This window comes from Lissotriton vulgaris, chromosome 10 (genome assembly GCF_964263255.1).
Source record: "Lissotriton vulgaris chromosome 10, aLisVul1.2, whole genome shotgun sequence".
Lineage (NCBI taxonomy): Eukaryota > Metazoa > Chordata > Amphibia > Caudata > Salamandridae > Lissotriton > Lissotriton vulgaris.
In genome coordinates this window covers 631,715,182-631,732,105 of record NC_141698.1, presented here as the reverse complement: position 1 = coordinate 631,732,105, position 16,924 = coordinate 631,715,182, and the positions used below count along the sequence as shown (strand labels likewise).

General features: G+C 50.5%; 1 protein-coding gene across 2 annotated transcripts in view; it reads left to right on the top strand.

Moving 5' to 3' along the window:
• Nucleotides 1-16,924, top strand: part of KMT2C (lysine methyltransferase 2C) — a 1,555,522-nt gene that overhangs the window by 183,506 nt on the left and 1,355,092 nt on the right. For both annotated transcript variants that reach the window (XM_086941472.1, XM_086941471.1), the window contains exons 8-9: nucleotides 13,609-13,719; nucleotides 14,620-15,335. In XM_086941472.1, the coding sequence (XP_086797598.1) occupies nucleotides 13,609-13,719; nucleotides 14,620-15,335 (827 nt within the window). The remainder of the gene's footprint in view (nucleotides 1-13,608; nucleotides 13,720-14,619; nucleotides 15,336-16,924) is intronic.

Below are 16,924 nucleotides of genomic sequence, written 5' to 3'. Positions count from 1 at the left end.
TCTCCTCGACGTGCTTCAACATCCTGCGCATGCTACGAAAGATCTTCCGGTGGATCCCCACCGAGACCAGGAAGACTGTCACCCAGGCCCTCGTCACCAGCCGCCTGGACTACGGCAACTCCCTCTACGCCGGAACCACCGCCAAACTCCAGAAGAGGCTCCAGCGGATCCAGAACGCCTCAGCACGACTCATCCTGGACATCCCCCGTCGCAACCACATCTCCGGACACCTGAGAGACCTGCACTGGCTCCCGGTCAACAAGAGAATCACCTTCCGTCTCCTCACCCACGCACACAAAGCCCTACACAACCAAGGCCCAGGATATCTCAACAACCGCCTCAACTTCTACGCTCCCAAACGCCAGCTTCGATCGACCGGCCATGCCCTCGCCGCCGTCCCCCGCATCCGAAGAGCTACCACAGGGGGAAGGTCCTTCTCCTACCTCGCCGTCAAGACTTGGAACTCCCTCCCGACCCACCTCCGCCTGACCCAGGACCACCTCGCCTTCAGGAAGCAGCTCAAGACCTGGCTGTTCGAACAGTAGCGGACCCCCCTCCCCTAAGCGCCTTGAGACCCTCCGGGTGAGTAGTGCGCTATATAAATGCCTTGATTGATTGATTGATTGACCACGTCTGGGACCAGGGAAAAAAGATAATGCAAAACCCTTCATCTCTTCTTCCAGTGCCGACCAGACTTGATAAGAAATATAAGGCCCTGGACTCTTCTCCGGCATGCCTCACAGGCCATACTAAACCGGACTCCGTGATTACACAAGCCGAGCAGCGGAAATCCAACAACCTGGCTGCCGCACTGACTGCGCCTCCGGACAAGGAAGGCCGTAAACTTGATAACATCGGGAAGAGGTTCTCGTCGATGTCGGCCATTAACGTCAGGGCGGCAAACTCGCTTGCGCTCTTGGGACGCTACAATCGCCAGATGTGGGCAGATGTGGCCCCATACCTAGGCACACTGCCAGAGGAGCAGAAAGAAGAGGTCAAGAAAATCCTCCTGGAAGGAGAGCGGTCCGCCTCGGAGATTATTGATGTGGCGATGGATATCGCCTCTACAGGATTTCGCCAGCTGGCGGGGGCAGCTGTCCTTAGGCGCCAAGGCTGGCTGAAAGCTACATCTTTCCGGCCGGAAGTCCAAGCGAAGGTACTAGACATGACGTTCGACGGCGAGCTTCTCTTCGGGAAGCATATTGATGAGATGCTCCAGGGTATCAAGAAAGATACCAAGACCGCAAAATCCCTGGGTACCCTCCTGTACAAGAATACTTCCTTTCGGGGCTCCAGAGGAAGAGGCCAGCAAACTAGAGGTGGATACCAGGCGTACAAATCCTCCTATGGCTCGTCCCAGCAATACAAGCCTCAATACCAGCAGAGGAAACAGAGAAGATGCCCGAACCCTCATATCTTAGTATGGAACTTATTAGATAAAGACCAAGTGCAACTTTATGAAACCTGGTAAGGTACTTTTATTTATACCTATTAGTCTTGTTTTTTAAATTATTTTTTGAAGAAATTTTGTTTTTTGGCAGAAATAGATACACATTTACACAATATTTTACCATTTTGACAAGAAAAAACAAATCAAAACAATATCACAGTAACACAGAAGAATCCACATTAAAAAAGCATTTCATCAATATTTGCAAATGAATTGATATTTGTAGACAAACAAAGTGATGTGAAACCAAGAGCAGAAACCGAATATAATGTATTTCAATCAATCACTCAATCCTATAACTGGCTCTTGTAGATGTGCTGACACGTTTCAGGTTTGAATAGCAAGTTTTCGAACCCTCATCAGGGCTTTATTTGTCTGTGTGGGACACAAAAACAATGAAGTTTTGTTGAAAACCTATTTGCCTCAATCGATTACCTCTCTTATTTGAGAAAATGATAGAGAAAATACCTGTTTCTTTCAGGCAGAATGTATTTACATTCATAAACCTGGGGGACGATGCTTCAAGCTTTAATTCTAAAGTGGATGAAGCCTGGGTTGTGTCAAAGATTTTGGCTAAGTTTATTAAAATACTTAAGGTACTTTAGGGAACATCCCTTAGTTCTACCTACCTCACTGTGCACCGTCCGGCGCCTCGTGAAGGCCAAAGATTACGTAGTTGGAGGCAAAATTTCCAACTTCCTCCACAATTGGCAAAAAATAACTACGGATCGTTGGGTTCTCCAACTTGATCTGTTCGAGCATACTCTGGAGTTTGTGGACACTCCTCCTTCGAACCCACCATGTCCCATGCCACACAAGAATCTTCATCTTCTTCAAGCGGAACTCTCACTAATGCTTCAGAAAAGAGCCGTAGAAAGAGTTCCCAGGGGTCAGAGGGGCAAAGGATTCTATTCACAGTTCTTCGTGATACGAAAAAAGGAGAAGAAAGGGAGACCTATACTGGATCTAAGAAACCTCAACACATACCTCAAGAAACAATCGTTCCGTATGGTATCCATTCAAGAGGTGTTACAACTACTCAATTCCAGGGATTTTGTGGTGTCCTTAGACCTCCAGGACGCCTATTTCCACATACTCATCCACAAAAGTCACCGCCAATTCCTAAGGTTCACTGTGGCGGGCAGACATTACCACGCATTTTTACAAAAGGCCTATCTCCAGTGGCAGCCTACCTTCGCCAGCAACATCACCAGGTATTCCCCTACCTGGACGACTGGCTCATCAAGTCTCCCACTCTAGAAGCTGTGAACAGGTCTTCCAACGCCGGTCTTCAGCTCTTCGAGAGTCTAGGACTCGCACTCAATCAGGAAAAGTCAGTACTGCAACCATCTCAACGCCTCACTTTCCTGGGAGCAATTCTAGACACACATCAGGAGAGGGCCTTTCCATCACAGGAACGTCAGGCCAAACTGAGGTCGCTGGCAGCACACATTCAGCTCAAAAAGACCATCAAGGTGCGACTTTTCAAGTCACTGCAAGGAATGTCCTCCAACATCCTCCTAATACCACACTGCCGCCTCCGTATGCGTCCCTTACAGGAGGCGTTATCATCCCAGTGGATTCAAAGTACGGGATCCTTCGACGATCGACTCAGGATGACTCCGTTCATGGTGAAGGCCCTGCACTGGTGGCTTAAAGAAAAAACCTGAACCAGGGCCTTCCTTTCCTGCTTCCAATCTCCCCACACGTGATAACAACAGATGCATCATTGGAAGGATGGGGTGCGTTCCTGCAGGAACTTCAGATACATGGTCCGTGGTCGCCAGCCGAAAAACTGCTCCACATCAACCTGTTAGAGCTGAGAGCAGTATACCTGGCTCTTCGAGCTTTCCTGCCCAGGATCAGGAACTCCCCAGTGCTTGTGAGGACGGACAACACCACCACCACAATGCACTACTTAAACGAGCAAGGGGGAACTCGATTCATGACGTTGTCTCAAGAATCACAGCAACATTTCACTGAGGGCGGAATACGTCCCAGGAGCAGACAACACCCTTGCGGACTCACTAAGCAGGCAACGCTCCATTTGCCATGAGTGGGAGCTCGACCAACATGCTCCCGACGCAGTGTTCTCCCGATGGGGCAGACCTCACCTGGATCTATTTGCGACGAAGATCAACGCAAAATGCCAACATTATGCAAGCTGGCTTCCCCAGAAAGGATCTCTAGGGGATGCATTTTCGATGACATGGTGCAAGGTCTTTGCTTACGCTTTTCCACCATTTCCCCTGATCCCCAGGGTTCTCTGGAAACTGAAAGCAGAGCATTGCACCCTGATCCTGGTAGCCCCAGCGTGGCCACGCCAACACTGGTTTACAGAACTCCACCTTCTATCGCTGGAACCTCCAATTCCTTTCAGGCCTTACCCGCATCTCCTCACTATGAACCAGGGGCAAGTCCAACATCCAGATGTGACATCTCTCAGATTATCAGCTTCACTCCTGAGTTCAGAGAATTCCAGGACTTAGATATCCCTCAGGACTGCAGGGTCGTCTTAGCCCGGGCCTGGGCTGAAAGTACCAACAAGACATATTCTCTTAAGTGGAAGAGATTCTGCTTATGGTGTAAAGCTAACAAACTGCACCCGTTCTCATCATCTCCGGCTCAACTGCTGCCCTACCTGCTTCACCTAGCCAACTCGGGATTGGCTCATGCCTCAATCAAAGTCTACCTGGCAGCCATATCTCGGTTCAGACACTCTTCGTCTGGTGCTTTTCTATGGTCCAATAGACTGGTCAAGCAGTTTCTGAAGGGCTTATTCAGGACTTATCCTCCAGTGAGACCTTTACCACCTACATGGCAGCTCAATATTGTCGTGGCGCAGTTGATGAAACACCCCTTTGAGCCAATGCATAAAGCGGATCTCAAATACTTGTCATGGAAAACAGCTCTCTTGCTGGCTCTCACGTCAGTAAGGAGGGTGAGTGAGCTGCAAGCCTTCTGTATTCAGGACCCGTTCCTTCAGTTTAAACAGGACAGAGTCATTCTTCGGACTAACCCCAAATTCATACCAAAGGTTCCGTCTGCTTTTCATCTAAACAAACCTATTGTCATGAGATATTTCTTCCCCAATCCATCTTCAACAGCGGAGAGATCTCTACATTCCTTAGATCTGAAAAGATGTCTGAAATTCTACATTCATATAACAGAGCAATTTCGCAAGTCCAACCAATTATTTATTGCCTTCAGCAGGCCCAGAAAGGGCCTACCATTGACAAAGCAGAGCATTTCAAGATGGATCTCTGCGGCTATCGCCTTCTGCCACCAACAGGCGAATCATCCTCTGCCCGCCAAAGTTCAGGCTCGTTCCACTAGAGCGGTTTCCACCTCCATGGCGCTCTTTTTTGGGGTGCCCATTGTCGACATTTGCAGAGCGGCGACATGGAAGACACCACATATGTTCACCAAGCACTACTGCTTGGATTCAGAACTTATGAAGGATGCAGCAGTGGGACAGGCGGTGCTCCGTCATCTATTTCATTAGAGGTGAGCCTTCTTCCTTTCATCCCACCTTTCCAATTTCCTAATTGCACATTTCTTATCCTTCTACTGTTTTCTATGGTCCAATAGACTGGTCAAGCAGTTTCTGAAGGGCTTATTCAGGACTTATCCTCCAGTAAGACCTTTACCACCTACATGGCAGCTCAATATTGTCGTGGCGCAGTTGATGAAACACCCCTTTGAGCCAATGCATAAATCGGATTTCAAATACTTGTCATGGAAAACATCTCTCTTGCTGGCTCTCACGTCAGTAAGTAGGGTGAGTGAGCTGCAAGCCTTCTGTATTCAGGACCCGTTCCTTCAGTTTAAACAGGACAGAGTCATTCTTCGGACTAACCCCAAATTCATACCAAAGGTTCCGTCTGCTTTTCATCTAAACAAACCTATTGTCCTGAGATATTTCTTCCCCAATCCATCTTCAACAGCGGAGAGATCTCTACATTCCTTAGATCTGAAAAGATGTCTGAAATTCTACATTCATAGAACAGAGCAATTTCGCAAGTCCAACCAATTATTTATTGCCTTCAGCAGGCCCAGAAAGGGCCTACCATTGACAAAGCAGAGCATTTCAAGATGGATCTCTGCGGCTATTGCCTTCTGCCACCAACAGGCGAATCATCCTCTGCCCGCCAAAGTTCGGGCTCGTTCCACTAGAGCGGTTTCCACCTCCTTGGCGCTCTTTTCTGGGGTGCCCATTGTCGACATTTGCAGAGCGGCGACATGGAAGACACCACATATGTTCACCAAGCACTACTGCTTGGATTCGGAACTTATGAAGGATGCAGCAGTGGGACAGGCGGTCCTCCGTCATCTATTTCATTAGAGGTGAGCCTTCTTCCTTTCATCCCACCTTTCCAATTTCCTAATTGCACATTTCTTATCCTTCTACTGTTTTCTATGGTCCAATAGACTGGTCAAGCAGTTTCTGAAGGGCTTATTCAGGACCTATCCTCCAGTGAGACCTTTACCACCTACATGGCAGCTCAATATTGTCGTGGCGCAGTTGATGAAACACCCCTTTGAGCCAATGCATAAAGCGGATCTCAAATACTTGTCATGGAAAACAGCTCTCTTGCTGGCTCTCACGTCAGTAAGGAGGGTGAGTGAGCTGCAAGCCTTCTGTAATCTGAAAGAAACACGTTAGTATTAGATTCCTTACCTTAGAATATTCCCAGGCGTCAGACTGGATCCGGAAACTTTTGCGTAGCAGTACCCCTGCGTGTCGGCAGGCGTCGTCTGCAGGCGTCTCCTGCGGCTCCACGTCAGTCGTCGGCGTCGTGCGCCGTCATGACGTCGCTGGAGTATATAGACGCCGCCTCCGCGCGCTGACGTCAGTTCTTCTTTTTTCCGCGCCAGTAAGCGCAGATCCGAAGAGCAGTACTCCGGTCTTTTGACCAAGTTTTGTAAACTTCTTTATACTTTTTTGGTGCCAGTAGGATGCCCGGTTTCAAGAATTGTGATGGTTGTGACCGCACGATGTCGGTCACGGACCATCACCGACTCTGCCTCCGGTGCCTGGGCCCCGACCACGACGTGGACGCCTGCGTCGATTGCCGGGCCTTGACAAATAAGCCTAGACGGGAGCAGTCCCGCAAGCTGCTCGAGCTCCGGGTGTCGGCCCCGCATCGAGAGCGGTCCCGGTCCGGCCGGAGGTCCAGGGAGCGTTCGAGGGAGCGGTCGCGGAGCCGTGCCGAGCGCTCCGGAAGTTGTCACCATTTGTCTGGTTCCTCAGGTAGGAAGCACAAGAAGTCGGGGCGTCGTCATCGTACCTCCGACTCCCCCCGACGCTCACGCGACGCGGCCGGGGGTTCGGGTGACCCCACCCCCGCGGCTCCGCGAGAGTCGCCGGCGCGGCCTGCTCCATACCCTCCGGTCCCTGGGCTAGGCGCGACGCCCGAGGAGATTGAGGCGTTCCTCATGGCCATGAGGGCGCTCACTCCTCCGACGGGGCCTACGGCGCCTTCGGGCCTAGTGCTACCGTCCGGGGGCCCTAGCGGCTCGGGTGTCCCTGACTCAACGCCATTGGGTGCTCCGGCCCCGGTGCCGCCGACGGCTCCGACCCCGGCACCGCAGGGGCCTTCGGGGTCGACGCTGCTGGTCTACCGGCCTCTCTGGTGCCGATTCCATCGGGGTTACCCCCGACGCCGTCCCCGCGCGGCGCCGGTTCTCCGGTGCCTGCTCCGGGCGGCGTCGTCCCCATGCCCTCCCCGAATCCGGACGCGGAGTCGGACCGGCGTCGCTCGACGCCGGGCTCGACGCCGATGGGGCCTGTGAACCCCGAGGAGCCGGTCTACATTGTTGACTCCGAATATGGAGATGAAGTAGAGTACGGAGAGGGTTGGGAGGGGTCTGAGGACCCTCTGTCACGTGAGTGTCAGTACGACGTGGACTGGACAGGTGATTTGGGTGATGCCAGTGGTCTGGACGACTCTCCTAACCCTGGCTTTGTCTCGCCTCCTACCGTGGCATCGGAGGAGGGGGCTGCTTATTCAGTGGTGTTGATGAGGGCTGCCAAGGCCTTACACCTTGAGCTCCCCGTCGCGGCCGTGAGGCCTAACATCCTCACTGAGGTCTTCAAACCGCAGTCATGCCCACAGGAGCCACTGCTGCCGTTTAACGAAGCCTTGTCCGACGTTCTTTTGGGCACGTGGTCCAGGCCCTCTTCAGGTTCGCCTGTTGATAGGAAAGTGGCCAGACGCCACCGTCCGTGCCCGGACGACCCCAAGTTCCTGTCCACCCATCCCACCCCTGAGAGTCTGGTGATCCAGGCCTCCACTTCCCAGACCGCATTCCCGTCGGCCCCGCCCGACCGGGAATCTAAGAGGTACGACCAGTATGGCAAGAAGGTCTTCTCGTCCCTGAGTTTGGGACTGCGGTCTTGCAACACCGCTTCCCTCTTGGGCCGCTACACCCACTCTGTGTGGGATACGGTCACGGAACTGCTGCCAGAATGCCCCATGGAGGTGCGGGCGAAGCTCGGCAAGGCTGTGGCTGAGGGCCGAGACGCAGCAAAATATTCCATACGGTGTGGTCTTGATACGACCGACTCGCTGGGCAGAGTGATGTCCACGACGGTGGCGATTTGTCGCCACGCCTGGCTGAGATCCGCCAACTTTTCGGCAGATGTCCAGAATGCCTTGATGGACATGCCGTTTGATGGCTGTCGCCTGTTTGGTGACAAGGCGGACCACGCACTGGAGCGCTTCAAGGACTCCAGGGTCACGGCCAAGTCCTTGGGTCTCTCGACCCAGCGCCAGCAAACGGGTTCGTTTTGCTCCTTTCGTGGCCAAGGAAGGGGCGTCCCCACACGTGCTGCCAGCCACGCGCCGCAACAATCTTTTCAACGCGGTGGCGGCCGTGGAAACCGCCGTGGAGGCGGTCGGGGTCAACGGCGGGGTCAGGCCACACCTCCCGCCGCAGCATCAGCCTCCAAATCCTCCTAGTCCGTGCTTTCAGGCCCATGCGACGCCAGTGGGTGGCAGGGTTCGCCATCACCACGCCCGCTGGCGCGCAATCACATCGGACAGGTGGGTGCTGCAACTCGTCCGAAGGGGCTACTCCCTCCCCTTCGAGACCAATCCTCCAGCCATGCCACCGCAGAACCACCGTGTGTCGGGGGACCACTTGACACTTCTGCAGGAGGAAGTTACGGCCCTCTTGGCCAAGGGGGCCATCGAGCGCGTTCCTGGGCCAGAAGTAGGGCGTGGTTGCTATTCCCACTACTTTCTGGTACCCAAGAAGGACAAAGGGGGCCTACGTCCTATCTTGGATCTACGGAACGTCAACGGCTTCCTCCGGAAGGAGAAGTTCAAGATGTTGACATTAGCTCAGGTCTTGGCTGCTCTAGACCCGCAAGACTGGATGCTAGCGTTGGACTTGCAGGATGCGTATTTTCACATCCTCGTCCTGCCGGCCCACCGGCGTTACCTGCGGTTCACGGTAGGCCAGGAGCACTTTCAGTTTATCGTGCTCCCCTTCGGCCTTACCAGCGCCCCACGGGTGTTCACAAAGGTGTTGGCGGTGGTCGCAGCCCATCTGCGCAGGTTAGGGGTTTCAGTCTTCCCCTACCTAGACGACTGGTTGTTGAAGGCAGGCTCGCCCCAGACAGTCGTCCACCACCTTCAGATGACGGCAGACCTCTTGCACGAGCTGGGGTTCTCCATCAATGTGCCGAAATCACACCTGTGTCCCTCTCAAAAACTCCTTTTCATCTGAGCGGTTCTGGACTCGGCGCAGTTTCGGGTTTATCCTCCGGAACGGCGGGTCCGGGATATTCGGGCTTTGATTCCTATCTTTCAGCCGCTATCCCGGGTTTCGGTCAGGTTGACGCTGCGGCTGCTGGGGCTGATGGCTTCCTGCATCCTTCTGGTGCATCACGCCCGGTGGCGGATGCGGGCTCTGCAGTGGGACCTGAAGTTTCAGTGGGCCCAGCATCAGGGCAACTTGTCCGACCACGTCTTGCTCTCGGAGGGCACTGCGAGACAACTGCAGTGGTGGCTTACGGACCGCGATTGGGTCAGAGGCAGATCCCTCTCCCTTCCCCAACCGGAGCACGTTGTCGGAACGGACGCGTCCCTCCAGGGCTGGGGAGGCCACTTGGAAGAGGCGGAGATCAGAAGCATCTGGTCTCCGGCGGAGTCCCGGCTCCATATAAACCTGTTGGAGCTACGGGCGATTCGTCTAGCACTGAAGGCATTCCTCCCCTTTGTCAACGGGAGTGTAGTGCAGGTGTTCACAGACAACACCACCGCCCTGTGGTACTCCAACAAGCAGGGCGGGGTGGGGTCGTGGACCCTTTGCCAGGAGGCCCTGCGTCTCTGGCAATGGCTGGAACGTCAGGGCGTGACTCTGACGGTTCAACACCTGGCAGGTTCTCTGAACGCCAGGGCGGACGAACTCAGCCGTCGGTGCTCGATGGATCACGAATGGTGTCTGAACTCGGACGTGGCGCAAGGCCTCTTTCTGCAATGGGGAGAGCCTTGGTTAGATCTATTCGCCACAGAAGAGAACGCGCAATGTCATCAGTTCTGCGCATTGGAGTTTCCAAGACGGCACTCGCACGGCGACGCCTTTCGGCGCGAGTGGAGCTGCGGTCTGTTATACCCCTTTCCGCCTATACCACTTCTGCCCAGAGTGCTGAAGAAGATCAGGCGCGACCGGGCCCCAGTTATCCTTGTGGCTCCGGACTGGGCTCGAAGGTACTGGTATCCCGAGCTACTCAGCATGTCAGTCGGTCCCCCGATCCGCCTGCCCCTTCAGGAGGACCTTCTATCGCAGCAGCAGGGGACGGTCCTCCACCCGAACCTGTCCAGTCTCCACCTCCATGCTTGGAGATTGAGCGGCGGCAGTTGAGGCCATTTGACTTGCCTCCTGAAGTCTGTGATGTGATTCTGGCAGCCAGGCGTCCCTCCACAAAGTCGGTATACGCCTGTCGGTGGAACAGATTTGTGGCATGGTGCACAGCAAAGGCTGTGGATCCACTCTCTGCCCCTCTTTCCGAGGTTCTTCTCTTCCTTCTTTCTCTTGCCCAGCAGGGCTCTGCTCTGGGCACTATCAAGGGCTACCTTTCTGCCCTTTCGGCCTTTCTCAGGCTACCTGATCAACCTTCTTTGTTCAAGTCCCCCATTGTAACAAGATTCTTGAAGGGCATCACACACATGTATCCACCTGTTCCGTTTTTGATGCCTCAGTGGGACTTGAACCTGGTTCTTACATTCTTGATGTGTGCTCCCTTTGAGCCACTTCATTCCTGCCCTCTCCGTCTCCTGACTTTAAAGACGGCCTTCCTGGTTGCCATCACCTCTGCCAGGAGAGTGAGTGAGCTCCAGGCTCTTTCTGTTCAACCTCCTTTCTTGTCCATTCATCCAGACAAGGTGGTTCTGAGGACTAGACCTTCTTTCCTGCCCAAAGTAGTTTCTGCTTTTCACATCGGGCAGCCCATCACCCTCCCCTCCTTCTTCCCGCCTCCGCATCCTTCAAAGGATGAAGAGAGGCTCCATCGTCTGGACCCAAAACGTGCGCTTTCATTTTATATGGATCGCACACGCCAGTTCCGGGTGGATGACCAACTGTTTGTTGACTACGTGGGTGCGAAGAAGGGACGGGCGGTACATAAACGGACAATCTCTCGGTGTGTCGTTCTCTGCATCAAAGCGTGCTACTCTTTGGCTCGGAAGGAGGCCCCTGTTGGGCTGAGGGCCCATTCCACTCGGGCCACGGCGGCTACTACTGCCCTGGGCCGGGGAGTCCCCTTGCAGGACATTTGCCAGGCGGCTACGTGGGCCTCGCTGCACACCTTTGCGAGGCACTACTGCCTGGACAGTCAAGTCCGGAGGGATGGCTTCTTTGGCCGTTCTGTCCTCCAGGACTTTCTGGTGTAGGAATGTATTGGTTCGCAGACCCACCACCGGGGTTGGTATTGCTGGGGTATCTATTCTAAGGTAAGGAATCTAATACTAACGTGTTTCTTTCAGATGAACAAGTTACTTACCTTCGGTAACGATATATCTGTAAGAAACATTAGTTAGTATTAGATTCCTTACCGACCCACCCATCCTCCCCGTTCTGCGAACTGATACCTAGGGTTAAGGACATCCCTTTCAGGGCCCTAGTTTCAATTGGCACCAGTGTTGGTTCTCACATGGCTCTGCGTGTTCTGGCGCGGAAAAGCTGTGTGCAAAGAACTGACGTCAGCGCGCGGAGGCGGCGTCTATATACTCCAGCGACGTCATCACGGCGCACGACGCCGACGACGGACGCGGAGCCGCAGGAGACGCCTGCAGACGACGCCTGCCGACGCGCAGGGGTACTGCTACGCAAAAGTTTCCGGATCCAGACTGACGCCTGGGGATATTCTAAGGTAAGGAATCTAATACTAACTAATGTTTCTTACAGATATATCGTTACCGAAGGTAAGTAACTTGTTCTTCAGGACCCGTTCCTTCAGTTTAAACAGGACAGAGTCATTCTTCGGACTAACCCCAAATTCATACCAAAGGTTCCGTCTGCTTTTCATCTAAACAAACCTATTGTCCTGAGATATTTCTTCCCCAATCCATCTTCAACAGCGGAGAGATCTCTACATTCCTTAGATCTGAAAAGATGTCTGAAATTCTACATTCATAGAACAGAGCAATTTCGCAAGTCCAACCAATTATTTATTGCCTTCAGCAGGCCCAGAAAGGGCCTACCATTGACAAAGCAGAGCATTTCAAGATGGATCTCTGCAGCTATCGCCTTCTGCCACCAACAGGCGAATCATCCTCTGCCCGCCAAAGTTCGGGCTCGTTCCACTAGAGCGGTTTCCACCTCCATGGCGCTCTTTTCTGGGGTGCCCATTGTCGACATTTGCAGAGCAGCGACATGGAAGACACCACATATGTTCACCAAGCACTACTGCTTGGATTCGGAACTTATGAAGGATGCAGCAGTGGGACAGGCGGTGCTCCGTCATCTATTTCATTAGAGGTGAGCCTTCTTCCTTTCATCCCACCTTTCCAATTTCCTAATTGCACATTTCTTATCCTTCTACTGTTTGCAGTTTATTTTATAAGTTATTATCAAGTGTCTTACATACTATATTATGCGAAATGTGCTGCCTACTACTCGCTACTCTGATTCAGGCATGTGAATCTATGAAAGATACCCATAATACTGGATAAGAAATCCGTTACTTACCTGTAACTGCAGTTATCCAGTATTGGTATCTTTCATAGATTCACATGCAACCCACCCGCCTCCCCTGGAAGGGCTCACCTTGGTCCTCTCAGTAGGTACTACCTAGCACTGTGCTTACGAAAATCTGAGGGACTAGGGCTCCTTCCAGGAAGGTTCTAGAGGGTGGTAGTAGCTAATTGGCTCCTGGCCAAAGTTTGGTCCTTTTTACAAAAGGACTCGGATGGGTTACTAATGTGAGGCCTCCGGCCTATTAGTATATATATATATGTCTTTAGGACTTACTATTTTATGTACCGGGGACTCCCACCCCGTCGACGGGGAATGATTCAGGCATGTGAATCTATGAAAGAGACCAATACTGGATAACTGCAGTTACAGGTAAGTAACGCATTTCTTACTACTTGTGTAACGATATATCTGTAAGAGACATTAGTTAGTGATAGATTCCTTACCGACCCACCCATCCTCCCCGTTCTGCGAACCGATATCTAGGGTTATGGTCATCCCCTTCCAGGGCCCTAGTTTCATGGCACCATTGTTGGTTTTTGGCATACCTCTGCGTTTCTGGCGCGGAAAAGCTGTGTCTAAGAACTGACGTCAGCACGCGGAGGCGGCGTCTAAGTACTCCGACAACGTCATCACGGCGCCGACGACGGACGCGGAGCCGCAGACGACGCCTACCGACGCGCGAGGGTACTGCTACGCAACAATTTCCGGATCCAGTCTGACGCCTGGGGATATTCTGAGGTAAGGAATCTATCACTAATGTCTCTTACAGATATATCGTTACACAAGTAGTAACTTGTGCTACAGGTTCACTTGAAAATCCCCTGTATAGTGCCCTAACCTGTAATGCAATCTAGGCAATCACCTGTGAAGTATCTCTGCATTGCTTAGTTGAATGATACACGTACAAGTGACCTATCTTATCTAAGAATTATAATTTTATTTATTTTCAGGTTGTCCAGACAAGATGGATCTTGACCAGACTGCTAAGGAACCATTTTGTGAGCAAGCACTTAACAATGATGGGCTTTGTCAGGAAGACTTAAATAGAAATCACATGTATGGTAAGAACAATTTTTTTCCCCTGACTTTTTATTATAAGTTGCCTGCCTTGCCAAGCAATTACTGGAATATCTTTTCTATGGGGTGTTTCAGCCATGCTGAGCCATGGCAGGTAGGTTGTGTGACAACAAGGCTTGTTTAGTCTTATACCTCTCAGAGACTGGTGGCACCATAGATTCCCATGATTTGAGGCTAAATTTCATTGCTATGAGAAAGCATTTTGCTAACATGGAATATCAGGTTGACAGATCACAGAAGTAAACTATAAGTCCGTATTGTAACCAGGGATTTCTCGCTTGCCCACCTCATCACTGCTACGCCTTCAGAGTGTGTATTTTACCTGGAGAAATGATAAGCAATCATTGATTATGTGTTTAATTGAAACCTCACTGGATTAGGTGGATGGACATGTGGTTGTTTATATCAGTTTTAGCTAATGGAGCTAATTTCTTTAAACTTACTAATTGTTTATGCTGTTAATTGTGTAGGCTTTTTGTTTAATCATGCTTATCCCTCGACTGCTTCCCTGACAGTGGGGTGAAGTGGGTACTTGCAGAAGCCCTACTTTCAGCAGGATAATAATTCCTTCAAAAACATTACTGCCTTTATCTCACATTGTAAAACCTAAACCAGCATCTTGTAGAACATGCTGCTGAGCTGTCAAGTTCGTACTCTCTTTGGCCATGAATTTGTCAAAAACGATGCTTCAGCACACAGGAAAGTATGTACATTTGAAAGATTTATAGTTTATAGTGCTTGCTTCAATGACAATATGTATTTGAATATACCAAAAGCAAGTATAAACTGGAATATTTCTGGGGAAAATCTGTATAGTATCTGTCAAAGTTTGGTTAAGAATGTGTGTACTGATTAATTTTAAAACAATGGATTTTTCATTGTAGAGCCATTAGAAGACTCTGGCAGTGTGGGGCAGCAAACAAAGGTTTGTGAAGGTGATGTAAATGAAATGGAAACCTTCCATACTGAATCTACATGTGAGGCACAGGACACAGAAAATGCCATGAACGTGCCTGACAGTAGTGAAGTAGTATCACAGCAGACGCAAGATGAAACATTATTACAGCAAGAGGTTGAAATCTCAAATCTGTCTTTGGAAACGAGTCGGACAGTGGCACTTAAAATAGTCTCCTCCTTATCAGAAACACTGAGGCCTGAAAATGAAGATGACGGGTCTAAAAAAGATCAAGAAAAACTTGAGCTGGATGGAACCAACAAAGCTTTTTTAGGGAAAAATGATTGTTCAAACATGTCTGAAACATCTGATGTTCTTATGGAGATGGAAACTACACCTTCAAGTGAAAGCTTTACGGAATTTAGTTCACCTATGGGAGATAAAACTGGAAAGTCTCCAAGTGAGATTGGTTCACCGTTCACATCAGTGGATACAAGCAAGACCAGTGTGTCTTCTTCACCTGCCGTGTCGTTAGATATGCACTGTACTAATGACATATTTCAAAGTCAGACTCCACCAGTGTTTAGCTTTTCTGTGAACAATACCCTCCCTACAACGTATATATCATTCACTCCAAAAATTGGCATGGGCAAGCCAGCTATCACCAAAAGGAAGTTTTCTCCTGGTAGACCTAGATCAAGACAGGTAAGTGTGTTTCTTTTCATGGTATCAATCCGATGGGTGCAACACAGCTAGTTCAGTTTATTTCACTTTAGGCACATTCTTAGACAGTCTTTATAATGCTGTTGAATTAATTTAATTAATAAATAACCTAGTTAGGGTTCTATCCTGGAGTCTATTTTTGAATTGTTGGCTTCATAAATATGGTTGTAAGATTTTCTTTTATCGTTATGTTATCACATAGTTTTCCTTTTCTTTGTGTTATACTCCTCAAGGTGACTTTATGAAATTAACATTCTTCTGGCATAGGATCGGAACTTAAACCAGAACTAAAAGTAACTGTAAAGTTTCTTGGTGTGCTCTCACCAAACTTTACCTGAAAAATGATTGATACCTCATGCACACTAGAAAAAATAGTCTAGATGTTGCTTTTCAGAAGTATTTTCTTTGCACCCTTAATAGTAGTATAATAATTTATATTGTTTGTAGCATGTTTGGCGTGCTCTGTATACTCCTGCCATTCAATGTTGGGTTCTGATGTTTGCAATGTGTTTTTCTTCAAATGAGTCTTTCTAGTCAAGACATAAAGAGTAACTCCTCCCTTAGTTAAGAAATCGCACGGATACTGGCTTAGTTGTAATATTCTTTTTCTCCGCCACTGGGTTAGGATGTGTATCAATGTTGCTCTCGGGTTCTGCTCATTCGATGATGAACGTTTGCTACTCTGGGGACTGTTTCTCTCCACTTTTGACAGAGAGAAGCTTTCTACATTGACTATCATCCTGTTCCTTTTCTCCATTGACACACTTCGGAGACAGTCACAGAAGAATTGGACCTCGACCCTTGGGACGCAACACTCACTGGGGCTCCATTACCTTCCTTACGGACTTTGGAGAGTGAAGAGGCGCAAAATACTCCTGAGCTGACCACCACAGCATCTGCACTCCTGTCTCTTCCCAAATCATGATGACACCCACTGCACCTTTTGTTTGGCCTTCAAGTGCAAGAAGAACCTTCATCAATTGAGAGACAGATGCTGGGCTCATACCAAAATGGACCGGTCGACGGAGAAGACTTCTGGCATGTTTGGTGACTTTCTTAACGCAAAGGAGGATGCGGTCTAGGTGTTCAAGCCCATTCGCCCAGCCCAGAGACCATCTGGTCTTTAGAGGTAGAGGTGGAAGAAAAAGAAAAGGTGGATGAAGGTGCTCCATTCTCCACAGTCAACACAGTTACTAGTATTAAGTCCACGCAGAGAGTCAGTCGTGAGTACAGCCGAAACCCAAGCTCACAAAAGAACCAAACGGCTAAATGTAGAGAAGGAGAACTGCCCCTAATGGGATTGAGGCTCTTGGCTGGATCAAACCCCATGCATAACCCACCATTGCCGTCATCAAGCTTCTAAGTGCATGGAGGCCAGGCACCTGAGCCAAAAGGAGATCCAGCCACGAGCCTTGACCCCCATTGGTCTTGGAGTCCGATGAGACGGCCTAGCACATGTTTACACTGAAGGCCCAGTTGGCGCCTAGATCAGCGTCTGTCCTGACACTGCCATCTGCAGCCAACTACGAACATTCCATAAGGCCTATTTTTGAGAAGCTGTAGCAGGAGCT